At 40.1% G+C, this 19,676-nt stretch overlaps 2 protein-coding genes and 1 long non-coding RNA gene across 4 annotated transcripts; 1 reads left to right on the forward strand and 2 right to left on the reverse strand.

Annotated features, from left to right (window-relative positions):
- Positions 1 to 460, reverse strand: LOC123057367 (protein H2A.5-like). The gene is made up of 3 exons (XM_044480381.1): positions 428 to 460; positions 284 to 394; positions 1 to 180 (listed from the first exon to the last, which is right to left on the reverse strand). Exons 1-3 carry the CDS (start codon positions 458 to 460, stop codon positions 1 to 3), a joined length of 324 nt encoding a protein of 107 aa, XP_044336316.1.
- Positions 461 to 2,998: 2,538 nt separating this feature from the next.
- LOC123057368 (protein H2A.5-like) lies at positions 2,999 to 3,459 on the reverse strand. The gene is made up of 3 exons (XM_044480382.1): positions 3,427 to 3,459; positions 3,283 to 3,393; positions 2,999 to 3,178 (listed from the first exon to the last, which is right to left on the reverse strand). The coding sequence occupies exons 1-3, from the start codon at positions 3,457 to 3,459 to the stop codon at positions 2,999 to 3,001; spliced, it is 324 nt and encodes a 107-aa protein (XP_044336317.1).
- Positions 3,460 to 6,026: 2,567 nt separating this feature from the next.
- LOC123063725 (uncharacterized) lies at positions 6,027 to 10,185 on the forward strand. 2 transcript variants are annotated; one of them, XR_006430536.1, is made up of 4 exons: positions 6,027 to 7,235; positions 7,492 to 7,612; positions 8,445 to 8,749; positions 9,320 to 10,185. It is a non-coding gene; the product is annotated as an uncharacterized lncRNA (long non-coding RNA). The 2 variants fall into 2 exon arrangements; XR_006430535.1 differs by having other exon boundaries at positions 8,445 to 10,185.
- The last annotated feature ends 9,491 nt before the right edge of the window (positions 10,186 to 19,676 follow it).

The raw sequence follows: 19,676 nt of genomic DNA on the forward strand, positions 1-19,676 counted from the left end.
CTAGAGCATGTTGGCCTTCTTGGAGAACAACACAGAGTGGATGTTGGGCAACACGCCATTGTGGGCAATGGTGATGTCGTCAAGCAACTTGGAGAGCTCCCCGTCATTGCAAGTGGCGAGTAGCAGGTGGCGCGGCATGATGCAGGTCTTCTTGTTGTCCTTGGCCGCATTGCCCGCCAACTCCAGCATATGCGGTTAAAGATAACACCGAGACAAGATCAGCTACCACTCAGCTGAGCATGAAAAGAACATGAATGCATGAGGTCGGTCGTTGATTGGTTACCTCGGCGGCAAGGTATTCGAGGGCGGCGGCGAGGTAGACGGGTGCGCCGGAGCCGACGCGGTCCGCGTAGCGGTCCTTCTTGAGATAGTGCCCTATGCGGCCGACGGGAAACTGGAGTCCAGCCTTTGTGGACCGGGTCACTACCTTCTTCCGCTCGCTGCTCTTCCTCCCGACCATCTCCCCTCCTTCTCTGACGAACTTGAATCCCTCTAAATGTGGGTGGCGGTGCTGATGGATGTGAACGCGAAGGCACCACTTTTATAGGGGGGTGCTCCTCGATAAGGGAGTGATTCGCATGACGTGTGGTGGCCACCTTCGGATCCGGGGGGCGGTAGGGATCGACCCGGAGTGGCACGATCCGTGGGAGGGGTGTGATCTGTGTGACCAACGATCTCCACCGTCAGATCTGGAAGGTGCAAACGGCTAGGATCGGCTCGGCTGGTGTGATCCATGTCACCAGCGATCATTGTCGTTGGATCTGGAAGATTCAAGTGGCTACGGTTAGCTCGGGGGCGTGATCTGTGGGAGGACCGGATGGACCAATCAGGATTTGAGAATCTTTTGTCCTCGCTTTGTTTTGTTTTTTCCTTTAATGTGGGAACTGAATTCAGAAATTGGGGAGGGGAAGGTTAGGCTCTTTTTCACACCGAAGACTATTTTTTGTTATTTTTGGCAATTCCTTTTTGTTTTTGGTATGATTGACTGAAAAAATCCAAGAAGGACACTGGACTTGATTCTGCGTTTTACTTGGGTATAAGCACAAACGTGCTGACCTATATCCAACCTGTTCGTCCCCTTGCATTGCAGACTTTTCTTATGGCAATTGTTATTAGGTGGCCAAGTCTATATATGTATTAATGTGTAACCCATCAATTGGCAGATGCATCAATGGAATAATGCTAGTACAAGAAGCTTTATTCATAGCATCTGTTTCATGACAAACTGGATGGTTTAATGTATTATGGTAATACTCATATGCTAATTAGCCCAATATATTACATGGCTAATAACTGGCACACTGATTAAACACACTTGTATGATGGTTAGTCCTAATTTGCTGATTAACATATTACTAATACATCGACTAAGCACATGAATTTAGCTGCAACCATGACAAACTTTCTCCCATATATTCAGGTAATTAAATGCATCTTGTAGATATTTTCATATTGTAAGTTCAATTAGAAATCTGTGGAGTTGGTTTTGATGTCTCTAATTTGTTAAAAAAATGGGAACCGTAATTTTTGGTTAACATGTATACTTGTGAAGCTGAGATCAAAATCGAAGCCGTGAAAAAAAATCGTTCTCTCATATTGGTGATGTATCAAATATCCTATAAGTTATGTAAAAGTCTTCTGACCTTGCAAGCATGGATCAATGTAGTTACTGTGGTGCAGCTGGCCATTTGGACTGACATGTTAATCAACGCATGTCTTCAATGCGCGAGTCTGCCTTCTGGGCCATCTCCTGGCAAGGTCAGAAGTAATACAAGAGCTGTACTAATTATATACGGTGAATGAAATTTATTATACAGGCTCAATGTATTAGAGCTGCACGAATCACGCGGAAACAGTCGGTTTTGATAACGACCTCGCGTGGCTGCATGTCCACTCATGATTTATCGGGGAAATAACTGGAATGAATATCCTTATGGCATCTGGCAAATACGTGATTACATTCATTTTGTAGTGGGCTATGGTGCTGTATAACTGCACTGTAAGCGAAATTTGATATGGGTCGCACTGTAAGTACTAATTGTACTAGATGTTATATGGGAACGAGATATTTATGCATTATGATCCAGTAGAAGACTATCATTACACAATAGTAGTTGAGAGGATAGATAAGGGACAACCGGGTCTGCCTGCGGATGCGCATTATGGGAAAAGTGGAAAGAAACATTTATGTTTAGAGAAAAAAATCGGAAGCGTCATTACTTCTTTTCTTGGCATGAGGATCAGACCCATATGGCAAGCAGGTGCAGCCTGTGCGATGGAACAGGGCCCCAAAATTTCTGGGGCCCCAAAAATTATCTTAAATTGCAATTAATAATAGTATTAATGGAGGGAATATCCAAGCAACGCTTCATCTCCTGTACAACGTTCCAACTACCAACGCCAACCAGTTCCAAATTCGAAGGCTTTCTCTTGACCTCTCTTTCCACTTAAATAGTAACAATTAATAGTATAAATCACTGCTAAGTTTTTTTGTGAGAAAATTTTCGATCTATTCATCTTTAAAATCATGGGAGTACAACGAATGCCAGAAATAATAAAAATTACATCCATATCCGTAGACCACCTAACGACGACTACCAGCACTGAAGCAACAAGCATCATACTAGGAACTAGTACAACTTATTGCTATTCTTCGCCGGTTTTTTCCGTTATCCTTGAATCAAATCACTTCACAAATTGTTCAAAGAAATTTTAGTATAGCAATGGATTGATATTCTCCGATCTCATTTGTGTTTTTTCTTCTCATCATATATCTCCCTTGTATTATTATTGGGAAGATTATGTTTACGGTGTGCTAAATAAATAATATATTCATAATTATTATTTTCTATATAAAGGGCCTAGTTTCATGATATTTTGCACCGGGCCCCCGGATTCTCGCGTATGGCCCTGATGAGGATCCAAGCTAAGCAAATACTCGTAAGGTAAAAAAATTGCAGAGATATATTATTCTTGGATTCTGTTTGAAGTTGATATGCTATTGCATGTTGGCCTTCTTGGAGAACAACACGAAGTGGATGTTGGGCAACACGCCACTGTGGGCGATCGTGATGCCGTCAAGCATCTTGGAGAGCTCCTCATCATTGCGAGTGGCGAGAAGCAGGTGGCGCGGCATGAGGCGGGTCTTCTTGTTGTACTGGGCCACATTGCCCGCCAACTCCAGCATATGTGGTTTAAAGTGAACACCGAGACAAGATCAATTACCACTATGTTGAGCATGAACGGAACAGGAATCTACGAGATTGGTCGTTGGTTGGTTACGTCGGCGGCAAGGTATTCGAGGACGGCGGCAAGGCCAATGGGGCCGCTGGAGCCGACGCGGTCCACGTAGCGTCCCTTCTTGAGATAGTGCCCGACGTGGCCGGCGGTAAACTAGAGTCCAGCCTTCGTGGATCGGGTCACCGCCTTCTTCCGCTCGGCACTCTTCCTCTCGTCCATCTCCCGTCCTTCTACGACGAACTTCAATCTCTCGAAATGTGGGTCGCGACACTGATGAATCTAAACGCAAGCTTATCACTTTTATAGGGGGTGCTCCGGAGTAATGGGCGCGATTCACATGACATGTAGTCGACACCTTCGGATCTAGGAGGGCGGGCGACAGGGATCGACTCAGAGGGGCATGATCGATGGGAGGGGGTGCGATCTGTGTGACCAACGTTCTCCACCGCAAGATCTAGAAGGTGCAAATGGCTAGGATCGGCTCGGCTGGTTCTATCCATGTCGCCGACGTCTTTGCCATTGGATCTGGAAGATCCATGTGGCTACGATTAGCTCGGGGCATGATCCGTGCGAGGACCGGATGGACCAATCAGGATTTGAGAATCTTCTGTCCTCGCTTTGTTTCGTTTTTTCTTTAATGTGGGAACTCAATTCGAAAAATTGGGGGGGGGGGGGAGACTCTTTTTCAAACCAAAGTTTTTTTTGTTTTGTTACTTTCGGCAATCCATTTTTGTTTTTAGTATGATTGACTGAAAAAAGTCCAAGCATTTCTCGCACCAATGAAGAAATTCAAGCATGTCATGAAGCACTCAACAAGAAAAGGCATCATGTGAAGAAGATCAAGAAGGACAAGGTCACAAAATACATAAGCATCTAGGGGTGACTACAAGGAGGTCAATAAGAACAGTTTTATTTCCATGCACATTGCCAATCCATATACAAGAAAGGAATAAAAAGTACTCTCTCTGTGTAGTGTCAAAAATCGTCTTATATTTTGGGACGGAGGGAGTAATTCCTGACTTTTGGAATAGGATCCAATAGAAATTTTATCATGAGGTGATGAAAGGGCACAAGACTAAACTTTATGACCAAAAGTGTGTCACCCCCCGAGCTCTGACGGACGAAAATTGAAAGTAACTGGAAAACAAAAAGAACCCCAAAAAATTGGAAACCAAGAAAAACCAAAAATCCAGAGAAAAAAAAACCGCCCCAGTGCGTGGAATAAAAAAATGTTCATGACATTATAGAAAATGTTTCCGCGTTTAAAAAATATGTTCATCATGCCTTAAGAAAATATTTTTACAATGATAAATAATGTTCATGTAATTTAGAAAAATGTTGCGTGCACTTTAAAAAAATGTCTATGACATTAAAATAGTGTTCAAGAACTTTTCAAATGCTTGCACATTTACAAAATGTTCATGGAAAAATGTTTAATGTGTTACAAGAAAAGTTTACCGTGCATATAAAAAAAAGCTACAATGTAAATTTGGCAAATGTTCAAACATGTATTCAGAAAAATGTTCACCGTCTATTAAAAAATGTTCAACCTTTATGTGAAAATATTCAGCCTATATACTTGAAGTGTACACCTTGATTTTCTTTAAAAAAAATCTGACTATAAAAAACAGAAAATACCAAAGAAGAAAGAAATAAATAATAAAAATTGAATCCAAATAAATTCAAAATGAAAAGGAAAGAATTCTGGAAGTAACAACGGAAAAAAGGATGGAAAACTATAGAGAAAAACACAACCGTGGAAGGCTCTAAAACCAGCTTGCAGTGTTCCATAGATGGGTGTGCCGCATGTTGCGAGTCCTACTGAGGCTCACCTACAGGGAGCTCGTGTTGGCCCTGTCCAGTAACCGCGCGCTACTCGTCATGTTTTTTTTTTCGTTTATTATACACATTGTATATATCTTTTTTATTTTCAAATTTCTTTATATTTCATAATATTTTACACGTACACACACACGTGTATAGAAAATGTGTGTGTGTGCGTGTATGTGTGTGATTAACATTTATTATACACATAATATTTTACACATACACACACACATAATATTTTAAATTCTACACAAAGTATATGGAAAATGTTAATCACGCACTCACTTTTTTTAGGCGTGTATAGAAAATGCTAATCATGTGTATGGATTTTTTTGTAAATTAATAAATATCAAACGTTTAAAAAATCAACATGCATTAAAATAATGGCATAATTCTAAAAAATGTAAGTTATATTCATGGAAAAGGTTCACAGTTTTAAAGAATGTGTTCGTGACATTTTCGTGAAAATGTATACGTAATGTTAAAAAAAGTTTAGTACCACTAAAAAATGTGCATGAAATTATAAAGAGATATTCTAGCAAATCAAAACAGGTTCGTGACCTTTTAAGAAAATCTTTACAAAATGTAAAGAAACGTTCGTGCAGGATAATTTTTTCCCGTTAACAAAAGGTAGGTGGCATTATAAAGAAATATGCACATGTTTCAAATAATTACATGAAAGTTTAAAAAATGCTTGTACAATGTAAAAAATGTTTGTTGCCATTAAAATTGTACTATGTGTATTTAGGAAATGGTAATCTTACCTTATCTTGACCTACTAATAAACCACCGATTGCTGCTGGTCGTCCGTCGTTACTACTTTTGCAAAAAAGTACCTGTAGTTTTGGGTATTCAACCCGCAGTCCTTTTTAAAGTGGTAAATATAAGTAAACGTTTTGTTCTTGCAAAAGAGACCCTGTAGTTTTGGGTATTCAACCCGTGGACCGAGCAGACTGAAAAAAAACAACCACACACGGAGGACGGGCTCACCTCCTCTCCCTCTCGCCCACGATGTCCTCGCCGCCGCCACCACCCATGTCGTCCACTTCCGGTGAGCTCCGGCGCCACGCACCATGCCCCTGAGCTCCCAACGGTCCTCTCCTCGCTCCCCTCTAGCCAGATTCTCTGCTCCCGGCCTCTACCGGCCGCTCGCAACCCCATCCCCATGGCTAGGGTTTCAGGCAGGGCTTCGCCGGCGTCAAGGGCATCTTCACGGAGATGTGAAGGACGCCATGGACCTGCAGCTCCTCATGGTTTTATCATGTTCCTATCTCATCCGCTCCCTTTCCCGTCCCTTCCCCATCTCGGTTCCTTCCCTTCTTGCGCAGGTCAGCGGGGAGGAACCCTAGCCGGCAGCACCTCCTCACCTTGGATGACGCCTCTGCTGCGCCAAGATAGGGCAAGCAACCCCATCTGCTCTCAATCTCTCCCATTAGCACAAGTCCAGTTTTCTTGAACAAAATTCTGCTACTACACGAACAAGTCCATGAATAGATCTATTTTTATTTGTGAATTGATATCCTTCCAAACACAAACAGTGTATATATGTGCTGTTTTTATTTTTGTACCCTTTTCATTTTTGTGCTTTTATATGTAAGCTCATAAAATAGTTATACTGAAAATGACATGTAAGTTCTTACTATGGGAGTATGACGACATGAAATTCTAACTGAATTCTTTTCAGCTGGAAAACGCCTTTCTACAAAAAGGAAATAAATTATTCAATCCTTGGTTCCACATAGTCCTAATTGCTTACAGTTTTATCTCTGTTCAATCCATCTTACTGAATTTCTGAACAACCAGGGTTGCTAGCATGCTGTGTGGTGGATTTGTTTTTTTGAAATTGTTTCACGGCTATTTGAGTGCTTTTGTTCGTTCTGTTCATCAGTTCTTTCTGGTGTAGTGACTCAAGAAGTGATTCTTCTGCAAAGTGATGTGCTCTCAATCGAGCCAGGCTCCAGGAAAGGTGACCAAGTGGTGTGTGTTTACCTAGCCGAGCATAATCTGAACGACTCCAACTGTTGTGTACAAATCCAGCTATGCAAGTGCAAGTAAAACTACGGTGGTTGTTGCATCCACAAGCTGAGTACAAGGCAGGCTGACTACTAGGAGCCAGTATGACAAGTCTACAAAGATCTCCAGTACTGACAAGGCTCAGTCTGTACAAGGTAAAGATCATAGTGTACTTCACCCCTTGATTATTTCTGAAATAAGATGTTTTTCAGTGGATTGATATGTGAGCTGAGAGTGTGCCGGTTCCCTTTTGTGCTAATCTGAATTACATGTGGCTGGTTGGTTAATTGTTGTCCATGTGGTTTCCAGGATTTTCGTATGTTTGTAAGCTTGTCATTATTCTTATTTTCCAGACTAGATCTGACTGCGGGTATAAAACTTTCTTATTTACTCGATTTGCTACTCATGCAGGGGGGTGTCTCAGTCTGGTTTGCCGTAGGTCTTCATCGCTATGTTGAATCACATGCTCCTTATAGTCTAATGCAAGTTGCTCATATTCAGAAAATTGGTTACTCTTGAATGAGGAAATAAGGTGCTGATATAAGCATTAACATTAGAGTTCACAATCAGGAACTAACTAAAGCATTAACATTGTATAGACTGTATACATTAAAACAATCAGTGCCGATGCTAATTTCAGCCTTTTATTTCTGGAGTCAAGGGATAACCTTTATTTGAATGGTTATATTTTTATTTCAATTGGAAACAATCTTGATGCACCATTGAAGTTATTTAATAAGAACTATCAACTACTCCTTTTCTATTTTTGCATATTAATGGCCCCAGGTACTCAACTGAGGAACACACCATGCCACTTCGAATCAATATTATCACCATGTATGGAAGATACTAGGAACCATGACTTCTGATGAATATTCTTATGCCATAGAAGTTTCTCACTTATATAAATTAAATTTAACTCACAGTATAGAATGCACTTAGTAAAATAAAAAAGATCAGAACAAAAGTAGAAAATTTCCCCAAACAATTATGTTTACACTTCTCCTACTGTTTAGAGGTTGGTTTAGTTTTACACTGTCAAGAAAAAAATCATATATAGTTCTCAAGAATTGGCCTGGCTTATCACATTGCGAAGATCCACAATGTGGTAGTTCCCTTTGTAAACATGTACTTTCAGTCGTGGTGATATTTTTCAACCTAGATGTACCACATCATGCAAGTTAGATAAAGAATACAAATAAAGAAATAACTAGGCCATATTAATGGTGGTTTCACTCTAAATAGGACTAAGCATAAGCTTGTAAAATAAAGAGCACATTAGTTGATTCTCTACATATAATATCACTGCATATTGCATTCAGGTTGTATAAGACTGAATTTGTTTTTTCTGTTCGATTCCGCAGATGTCAGTGTGAATTGGTCACTACTTTCGGAAAGTGTAGGTCAGTGGGTTACATTTTAGAAGATAACACAATAAGATTGGTGATGCCTTATGGACGCATCGCTGTTAAGGATAATGCTTTTGCAATGAGTATTGACATTTCTGGTTGGTATAATGCAACACGGTGGAATCTCTTTGTAACATTGCAACTGAATATCTTGCGTGCAATTCAAGGTGTACAGTGATGTCGAGTGCATCGGGTTTGCAGAGCTGCCCCAAGTGCAAGCTTACATTGACAGAGTGGATGCTTGCACCTTGCGCCTGCAGGTAACTATTGGTTCCCCAAGTCTCCTTCCTACGTGTGGGCACTGTATTTGGTACTTGTGTGGATCCACAATTTCTAGGTTGTAGAAACTGCAGGACTACATGGTGATTTGTCAATGATCTTAAGTTGGCCGACTCTACTACATGGAAAGAATTAATTATGCAAATCCAAACTATTTCTGTATAAAGACTGGATACTACTGTTAATACTGATTTGGTTAACAACATTTAGCTCATGCAACTCTAATGCCAGTTTGGCCATCACTATCAGAAGTAACACCTATACAAGCTCTATTAGTAAACATCACAATTCATGAGTGTTATTTGACATCACATTAGTGAGCTCCTCGCTCTTGTGATCCTGTGTTATGGAGTCATAACCATTTTCAGCTATTTTCATGCCAACACATTCGATGTTTTCTGTTTAATGTTAAATCATAACCATTAATTAGTCCATCAATGTCTTTTAGTATGTGTTTTCACTGCAAAAGCTTAACCATTGCAGTTTCCTGTGTGCAGAAGCTTGTAGACAATTTTGTTAACTGATTTCTGTGATTTGTTTTCTGTATGCAGCCCCCATTTATGTGGATGGTTCGGCATATCCATATAAGCTTTGTCTTGCAATGATGGTCCAAAGTTTCAAAAAATATATTATATGAAGTTTTAAATTACTTTTTAAAAGTTTGATGCATCTCAAGGACAGTTAGTGGTTGTGTCCCGTATCTAAGCAGCACACAATTGTTGAAGGGTCATGATAGAATCAGAATTTCCAGCATTCCTTTTCCAAGGTAGCATGGATTCGGGAACTTATTCATCAGACTAATTAGAGAATATTTTTACTAATCTGGGCTGGATAACGTGGCGGCTCGAGTGACTAGGGGCGGCGTGGCTGCTAGATGCAGAACAGCGGTGGATGCTGGAGCTTGAAGGGTCCAGATCCGTGCGCGGTAGGGGTTGGGGAGGCGGATCCAGAGATGGGCGACGAGGAAAGGGTCGCTGGTGACGATGAGGAAGGCCGGAGCGCGTCTTCCCAGGTGGATCCATGGCATCCGCGACTCCTGGGCATAAAGGAGACATGGAGGTGAGGGACAGAAGGAGGCGCTGTGCGGCGACCTTACGTATTGAAAGTTCACTTCACAAATCTGGAGAACTAGCTGTAACCCCCTTCTCATATCCTTGCACAGGTAAGCAACGAAGTTTGTTTTGGTGATTTTTGCCTTCTTTGATTGATACTTTTGAAGCATCAATGGGTCTCATTTGTTTGTCAATTCGTCAGTTTACTGTAGCCTATATAGCTGTTGCCGACAGTAGACTATATTTGATTGACAAGCAACACATCATGCACTCCTACATACATGGATTCTGTTTGTACTTGACAGCAACAGACTACTCCAATGTATGAATATGTTTGTTTAAAAATGGCAGAATATGTATGAATATTAACTTCATACATGGAGTAAATTCGTAAAAGATGTATGGGATGAGTTTACTGATAAAAAAAGAATACAGAATGCCTGAATGACCCCGATGTACCCAGCTCTCACCGCCATATAGCTAGCACAAGAGCTTAAAAGCAAAGTGCCAGCATGCCTCATACATGTTCCAAGATAAACTACTCCTAGAACATAGCTACAAATATAATGCATCAGCAACGTTGTCTGCTACTCTGCTTCACGTACAGCGTCATTGCACATTCAGTTAGGTACGTGCAGGACCTTGCAACATTCAGTCAAGCAAGTAGCCGCTGCTGTTGGAACGCCGTTGTGTGGGCAGTGCTGAAGCAGTCGGTGAAGTTTAACAATATGAAGTTTGTATTTTAACAATCTTTGATTATTTTACATGTATTATGTCCAGCTTGCTATTGCGAGTCCTTGTTTATTCTTGTGACGAATTTAATTATGATTTTCAGCTCATGGTGCAGTGGTCAATATTAAGATGAAGATAGAAAGATTTTTAACAGTAAAATAAAAGGAGAAGTTCTAATAAAATATGCAATGCCCTGTAGCAACGCACGGGCATTTTACTGGTACTAATAAAGCACGGACTGTTTCTCGTCCTCCGTCACGCCATTTTACAAATAAACCCCTCGGTTTTCTGTAAATCAACCCGCAATACATGTTTAAGTTACAACCGAACCGTTTTTTTCTCATTTTCTCAGAAAATCCCCTGACGTTTTAGACAATCAACCCACCGTCCATATTTAAGTCAGCCGAAACGTTTTTTAGTTTTAACAGAAAACCCCTTGACGTTTCAGTTAATCAATCCAAAGTTTATGTAAAATAAGATTATTCATATCTTTTAAACCGTAACTTAGATTTTAACATGTTATATATGAAACTTGATTAGAAAAATATGTAGAATCTAAATATGAAGTTATTTTTAGCTGTTAAATATTTCTAAAATATAATTTTTGATGCAAACTTAATATATAGTGTACGGTCTGTTTTTTTTGTACCGTCGGTGATTCGAATTGCAAATAAACATCTATTAAAACCAGAGTGAGAGAAAAAAACATCGAGAACCATGCATACACAACTATGAAAAACCTTGCGGGAAAAAAACAACATACTTTTTTATCTTATTCCAAGCGAGTGTGCGCACATGCGCGCGCGCAAAAGGGAGAGACATTAAGACTAACCACATTCAAACGTGTTTTCATTGTGTGAGCACAGAGGCCACTGTCGGCAACACAAATATGATGCCATGTAAAACTAAAAGATGTGGGTCTATTAATGTCTTGAGTCATGGTTATTGGGTTAAGAGTGTGTGTTATTTTCTTTCCCGTTGCAATGCACGGGTTTTTTTTTCGAGCGAGTGTGTGAGTACAGAGGAAATACAAATGTGATGCCATGTGAAACTAAAAGACACGGGCCTATTAAGGTCTTGAGTCATGGTTATTGAGTTAAGAACGTGTGTTATTTTCTTTCCCGTTGCAACGCACGGGTTTTTTTTGCTAGTGTGTATTCATAAATTCAGAAACATGTATATCATGTGTTAGGTTTAATCTTGACTAGGTTAATTAGCTTGATCATGTTCAAGTTCCACATGCAACGTAGAGTCCTGATGCATGCGCGTACGTGATATGAGACTGGTACGCCGTGTACTAGTAGCTAGCGTGGCAGAACAAGATGGAGTTTGAGTCTAATTAGGATAGGTGGTCGTGTGTTGCATAGAGTCTGGTTTGGATTGATAGTCACGCCGTGTAGGTTCAGGAGAAGTTCTTGGGTCGGGAACGTGAAGTTGTAACCACGAGAAAACAAGAAAAGAAACAAAGAGGGAAAAAGAGAGACACGACACGTGCCTTTGGCAAAAGCTTTTGCGTGCACATGTGTTCATCGTGATTTGACGTGATTGATCCCGTGGGCGAATTCCAATATCATGAATTTGTAAAGTGTTTAAAGTGTACTCAAAAAATGTTTCATCTGTATGCTAAAAATGTATATTGTGTACAGTCATAAAGTAGATATGTGTTAAAAAGAAACACCATTTAAAATTGACAAAAACATGAATAAAATAAAACCAATCCGAAGAATACAAAGAAAACGAAGCAAAACAATGAGAAAACCTAAAAGTATAACAAAAAAGTGAAGAAAACCAATGAAAACACAAATAAAAATATCATGTATGGAAGGAAAAGACAAAAACCAGACAAAGTAGTGAAAAACAAAGAAAAGCTTTAGAAAGGGAAAAAAATAAAAGAAAACAGCAAGTGACCTACATCAAGGGAGCTCCTATACAGCGCTGCAGGCGCCCGTTAACGATCCGGCGCCTGCAGCGCTGCTAGCATGAGCCGGCCCACTAGCGTGCTGCCACAAATTTTGTTAATTTTTTTATGAAAATAAAAATCTGGATGAAGAAAGGTTTACAGATTTAAACAAAAAAAGTTCATCCATTTGAAAAAATATGTTCACATCTTTCAAAAAGTTTCAATAAATTTTAAAAAAGTTCATCAATTTGAAAAAAGTCCATTCAAATTTTTAAAAAGTTCGCCCAATTTAGCAAAAGTTCATTAAATTTGAAAAAAATTCATATAAATTGAAAAAAAGTTCATCCATGACAAATGTTCATTAAATTTCGTAAAAAGTTCATCAATCTAAAAAAAGTTCAAAGAATTTTCAAAAAAAATTGTCAACCGGCGCCTAGATGGGCCGGCCCATTTACGGACGCCACAGGCGCCAGTTAACAAAATGCACGTTAACTGGCGCCTGTGGCGCCAAATAGGAAATGCCCTACATCTTTTTTTTGTTTTTTGTTTTTTGCGGGTAGGAAATGCCCTACATCGACACACGAGCACAAGCGAGCGACTGCCCCTAATGGGCCGGCCCGATTTACACGCCCTTAGGTGATTCCTATTAAAAGAAACCCCTTGTGACGAGTTTGAGCATCCTGCCCATTTTCTGTATCTTTCTTCTTGAGAACAGCTAGGCTGGCGGATTTCTTATTTGATGCTCTCTGTGTTAAAAAAAAAAGATGCACTCTGCGTTAAACTGGCGGAGCTTCGCAGAGGTGAGCGACGAGAATAGCTCAGTGGGCCGGGGCCAATTGGCGGTTAGCATAGGTATTGCAGGCTGAAGGTTTTCTCCTGGTTGTGGGAACCTTCTAGAAGGTTTCCCCGAACTGGGATTTTATTTTCCTGTTGTTTTTTGTGGCTGGTTCTCTTTTAGTTTCCTTTCTTTTTTCCTTTTGTTTCTTTTTGATTTTCGTTTTTGATTTTATATTTTTTGTTTCTTTCTTCTTTTTTTCCTTTTTATTTTTATTTTTTCAAAAAATCGTCAATTTTAAAAATGTTCGGAATCAATTGTTCCCAAATTTGAAAATATGTTTGGGGTTTTCAGAAAATGTTTCCAAATTTTAAAAAATGCTCGTATTTACAAAAAATGTTCCCAAATTTTAAAAAATGTTTGCATTTTCAGAAAATGTTCCTAAAGTTGAAAATCTAACATTTTTTTAAAAAAATCGTGTTTTGAAAAAATATTCGTAAATTTCATAAAATTTTCACATTTTTCAAGATAATGTTTTCAATTTTGAAAAATGTTCAAAATTCGAAAAAATGTATGCAAAAATTAGAAAAATGTTCATATTTTTCAAAAAATTGTTTGCATTTTCAGAAAACATTCAGTTTTTGAAACATTTGATATATTTTCTAAAAGTGTTTGTGCTTTCAAATAATGTTTCATAATTTGAAAAATGTTCGTTTAAAAAAATGCATCTGCTACAGTAGTCCTGCCATGTCATTTTACTCAGCTACAACATGTCCGTACGAGTAGATGGTTGAATGGTTGCGCTGCTTATATGTTGTTGTTTTGGTCTGTTGGCTATCATCGCGCGCACAACTGCAAGAGGTCAAGGGTACGATTCCGAGCTAGCTTGCGCATTTTCCCTTTTTGTATTTTCGATTCCACGATACAGTGCACTACTGGGCCGGCCTAGGTCAGACATCCTCCTGTGCGTTTGCTCGATAGTATGTTGCATAACGCGACACATAGGAGGTCCCTAGGCTGGAAGGCCCACATCAACTATAGCGCGACTAAAAGAAAATAATGACTCAAGGCCCAACTAGTTATGTGCTAATCTTCGGCCTGCATGTACTTGGGAATTTTGTTTGTTTTATCTCTCCTCTCGTGTCATATGATTTTGTTTACAACTTTTCATAATTTCCTTTCCTTCCCTTTTCCCACCTAATTTGCAATGTGTCCATATGATGGAAGAAAGATCAAGATAAAAAACGCTCTAATGGGCCGCCCCCGCTCCCCCATGATACGTCCATTTTGCATCATGCTTTTACATCAATATTTATTGCATTATGGTCTATTATTACACATTATGTCATAATACTTATGCATATTCTCTTTTATTTTACAAGGTTTCCATAAAGAGGGAGAATGCCAGCAGCTGGGATTCTGGGCTGAAAAAAGAGCAAATATTAGAGACCTATTCTGCACAGCTCCAAAAGTCCTAAAACTTCACGGAAGACGTTTTCCAAATATATAAAAAATACTAAGAGCAAGAACTTCACCAGGGGGGGCACACCCTGCCCACGAGGATGGGGGGAGCGCCCTACCCCCCTGGGCGCGTCCCCTACCTCGTGGGCCCCCTGGTGGCCATCTTCTGCTATATGAAGTCTTTCGATGGGAAAAAATAACAAGCCATCTTCTCGGACGAAACTCCGCCGCCACGAGGCGGAACCAATCTAGGGCTCTGGCGGAGCTGTTCTGCCGGGGAAACTTCCCTTCCGGAGGGGGAAATCATTGCCATCGTCATCACCAACGCTCCTCTCATCGGGAGAGGGCAATCTCCATCAACATCTTCATCAGCACCATCTCCTCTCAAAACCCTAGTTCATCTCTTGTATCCAATTCTTATCTCCAAGTCCGGTATTGGTGCTAGTAGGTTGCTAGTAGTGTTAATTACTCCTTGTAGTTGATGCTAGTTAGTTTATTTGGTGGAAGATCATATGTTCAGATCCTATATGCATATTAATACCCCTCTGATTATGAACATGTTTATGCTTTGTGAGTAGTTACATTTGTTCCTGAGGACATGGGAGAAGTCTTGCTATTAGTAGTCATGTGAATTTGGTATTCGTTCGATATTTTGATGAGATGTATGTTGTCTTTCCTCTAGTGGTGTTATGTGAACGTCGACTACATGACACTTCACCATTATTTGGGTCTAGAGGAAGGCATTGGGGAGTAATAAGTAGATGATGGGTTGCTAGAGTGACAGAAGCTTAAACCCTAGTTTATGTGTTGCTTCGTAAGGGGCTGATTTGGATCCATATGTTTCATGCTATGGTTAGGTTTACCTTAATACTTTTGTTGTAGTTGCGGATGCTTGCAATAGAGGTTAATCATAAGTGGGATGCTTGTCCAAGTAAGGACAGTACCCAAGCACCGGTCCACCCACATACCAAATTATCAAAGTACCGAACACTAATCATATGAGCGTGATGAAAACTAGCTTGAGGATATTCCCATGTGTCCTCGGGAGCGCTTTTCTCTATATAAGAGTTTGTCCAGGCTTGTCCTTTGCTACAAAAAGGATTGGGCCACCTTGCTGCACTTTATTTACTTTTGTTACTTGTTGCTCGTTACAAATTATCCTATCACAAAACTATCTGTTACCACTTATTTCAGTACTTGCAGAGAATACTTTGCTGGAAACCGCTTATCATTTCCTTCTGCTCCTCGTTGGGTTCGACACTCTTACTTATCGAAAGGACTACGATAGATCCCCTATACTTGTGGGTCATCAAGACTCTTTTCTGGCGTCGTTGCCGGGGAGTGAAGCGCCTTTGGTAGGTGGAATTTGGTAAGGAAAAATTTATATAGTGTGATGAAATTTACTATCACTTGTTACTATGGAAAGTAATCCTCTGAGGGGCTTGTTCGGGGTATCTTCACCCCGACCAGTAGAGAAAAGAGTTGATCCTCAACCTAATGAACCTACTGAAAATGAAAATGTCTGCTTTGAAATTCCTTCGGGTATGATAGAAAAACTGCTAGCTAATCCTTTTTAGGAGATGGAACAAAGCATCCTGATGAGCATCTGATATATGTGGATGAAGTTTGTGGAATATTTAAGCTTGCAGGTGTACCCGGAGATGTTGTTAACAAGAAGGTCTTCCCTTTATCTTTGAAGGGAGATGCATCGACATGGTATAGGGTATGTGATGATATGGGGTCTTGGAATTACAAACGATTGAAATTGGAATTTCATCAGAAGTTTTATCCTATGCATCTTGTTCATCGTGATCGCAATTATATATATAATTTTTGGCCTCACGAAGGAGAAAGCATCGCTCAAGCTTGGGGGAGGCTTAAATCAATGTTATATTCATGCCCCAATCATGAGATCTCAACAGAAATGATTATTCAAAATTTATATGCTCGGCTTTCTGATAACAATCGCACCATACTCGATAGTTCTTGTGCTGGCTCTTTTATGATGAAGACTATTGAATTCAAATGGGATTTATTGGAAAGAATTAAACGCAACTCTGAAGATTGGGACCTCGACAAAGGTAAGGAGTCAGGTGATACGTCCATTTTGCATCATGCTCTTATATCAATATTTATTGCATTATGGGCTGTTATTACACATTATGTCACAATACTTATGCCTATTCTTTCTTATTTTACAAGGTTTACATAAAGAGGGAGAATGTCGGCAGTTGGGATTCTGAGCTGGAAAAGGAGCAAATATTAGAGACCTATTCTGCACAGCTCCAAAAGTCCTGAAACTTCACGGAAGATGTTTTCCAAATATATAAAAAAATACTGAGAGCAAGAACCTCACCAGGGGGGCCACACCCTGCCCACGAGGGTGGAGGCTCGCCCTACCCCCCTGGGCGCGCCCCCTACCTCGTGGGCCCCCTGGTGGCCCTCCGGTGGCCATCTTCTGCTATATGAAGTCTTTCGATGGGAAAAAATAACAAGCCATCTTCTCGGATGAAACTCTGCTGCCACGAGGCGGAACCTTGGCGGAACCAATCTAGGGCTCTGGCGGAGCTGTTCTGCCGGGGAAACTTCCCTCCCAGAGGGGGAAATCATCGCCATCGTCATCACCAACGCTCCTCTCATCGGGAGAGAGCAATCTCCATCAACATCTTCATCAGCACCATCTCATCTCAAAACCCTAGTTCATCTCTTGTATCCAATTCTTGTCTCCAAGTCCGGGATTGGTGCTAGTAGGTTGCTAGTAGTGTTAATTACTCCTTGTAGTTGATGCTAGTTGGTTTATTTGGTGGAAGATCATATGTTCAGATCCTATATGCATATTAATACCCCTCTGATTATGAACATGTTTATGCTTTGTGAGTAGTTACTTTTGTTCCTGAGGACATGGGAGAAGTCTTACTATTAGTAGTCATGTGAATTTGGTTTTCGTTCGATATTTTGATGAGATGTATGTTGTCTCTCCTCTAGTGGTGTTATGTGAACATCGACTACATGACACTTCACCATTATTTGGGCCTAGAGGAAGGCATTGGGAAGTAATAAGTAGATGATGGGTTGCTAGAGTGACAGAAGCTTAAACCCTAGTGTATGCGTTGCTTCGTAAGGGGCTGATTTGGATCCATATGTTTCATGCTATGGTTAGGTTTACCTTAATACTTTTGTTGTAGTTGCGGATGCTTGCAATAGAGGTTAATCATAAGTGGGATGCTTGTCCAAGTAAGGACAGTACCCAAGCACCGGTCCACCCACATACCAAATTATCAAAGTACCGAACACTAATCATATGAGCGTGATGAAAACTAGCTTGAGGATATTCCCATGTGTCCTCGGGAGCGCTTTTCTCTATATAAGAGTTTGTCCAGGCTTGTCCTTTGCTACAAAAAGGATTGGGCCACCTTGCTGCACTTTATTTACTTTTGTTACTTGTTGCTCGTTACAAATTATCCTATCACAAAACTATCTGTTACCACTTATTTCAGTACTTGCAGAGAATACCTTGCTGGAAACCGCTTATCATTTCCTTCTGCTCCTCGTTGGGTTCGACACTCTTACTTATCGAAAGGACTACGATAGATCCCCTATATTTGTGGGTCATCAAGACTCTTTTCTGGCGCCGTTGCCGGGGAGTGAAGCGCCTTTGGTAGGTGGAATTTGGTAAGGAAAAATTTATATAGTGTGCTGAAATTTACTGTCACTTGTTACCATGGAAGGTAATCCTCTGAGGGGCTTGTTCGAGGTATCTTCACCCTGACCAGTAGAGCAAAGAGTTGCTCCTCAACCTACTGAACCTACTGAAAATGAATATAAAAATGAAAATGCTTGCTTTGAAGTTCCTTCGGGTATGATAGAAAAACCACTAGCTAATCCTTTTTTAGGAGATGGAACAAAACATCCTGATGAATATTTGATATATGTGGATGAAGTTTGTGGATTATTTAAGCTTGCAGGTGTACCCGGAGATGTTGTTAAGAAGAAGGTCTTCCCCTTATATTTGAGGGGAGATGCATCGACATGGTATAGGCTATGCATGTTGTTCATCGTGATCGCAATTATATATATAATTTTTGGCCTCGCGAAGGAGAAAGCATCACTCAAGCTTGGGGGAGGCTTAAGTCAATGTTATATTCATGCCCCAATCATGAGCTCTCAAGAGAAATGATTATTCAAAATTTTATGCTCTGCTTTCTGGTAACAATCGCACCATGCTTGATACTTCTTCTGCTGGCTCTTTTATGATGAAGACTATTGAATTCAAATGGGATTTATTGGAAAGAATTAAACGCAACTCTGAAGATTGGGACCTCGACAATGGTAAGGAGTCAGGTATGACACCTAGTTTGATTGTGTTAAATCTTTTATGGATACCGATATTTTTCATAAATTTAGCACTAAATATGGACTTGACTCTGAGATAGTAGATTCTTTCTGTGAATCTTTTGCTGCTTATGTTGATCTCCCCAAGGAGAAGTGGTTTAAATATCATCCTCCCATAGAAGTAAAAATAGTTGCACCTAGTAAAGTCGAAGAAAAGACTATCACTTATAATGATCCTACTGTTCCTACTTCTTATGTTGAGAAACCACCTTTCCCTATTAGGATAAAGGATCATGCTAAAGCTTCAACTGTAGTTCGTAAAAGCAATATTAAAACATATACACCTCCTGAGCAAGTTAAAGTTGAACCTAATATTGCTATTGTTAAAGATCTCTTGTCCGATAACATAGATGGGCATGTTATTTATTTCTGTAATGAAACTGCTAGAATTGCTAAACCCCGTGATAAAGATAAACCTATACCTGTGGTAGGCATGCCTGTTATTTCTGTTAAAATAGGAGATCATTGTTATCATGGCTTATGTGATATGGGTGCTAGTGCTAGTGCAATACCTTATTCCTTATACCAAGAAGTTATGCATGATATTGCACCTGCTGAGATGGAAGATATTGATGTCACAATTAAACTTGCCAATA

This window comes from Triticum aestivum, chromosome 3A (genome assembly GCF_018294505.1).
Source record: "Triticum aestivum cultivar Chinese Spring chromosome 3A, IWGSC CS RefSeq v2.1, whole genome shotgun sequence".
Taxonomy (NCBI): domain Eukaryota; kingdom Viridiplantae; phylum Streptophyta; class Magnoliopsida; order Poales; family Poaceae; genus Triticum; species Triticum aestivum.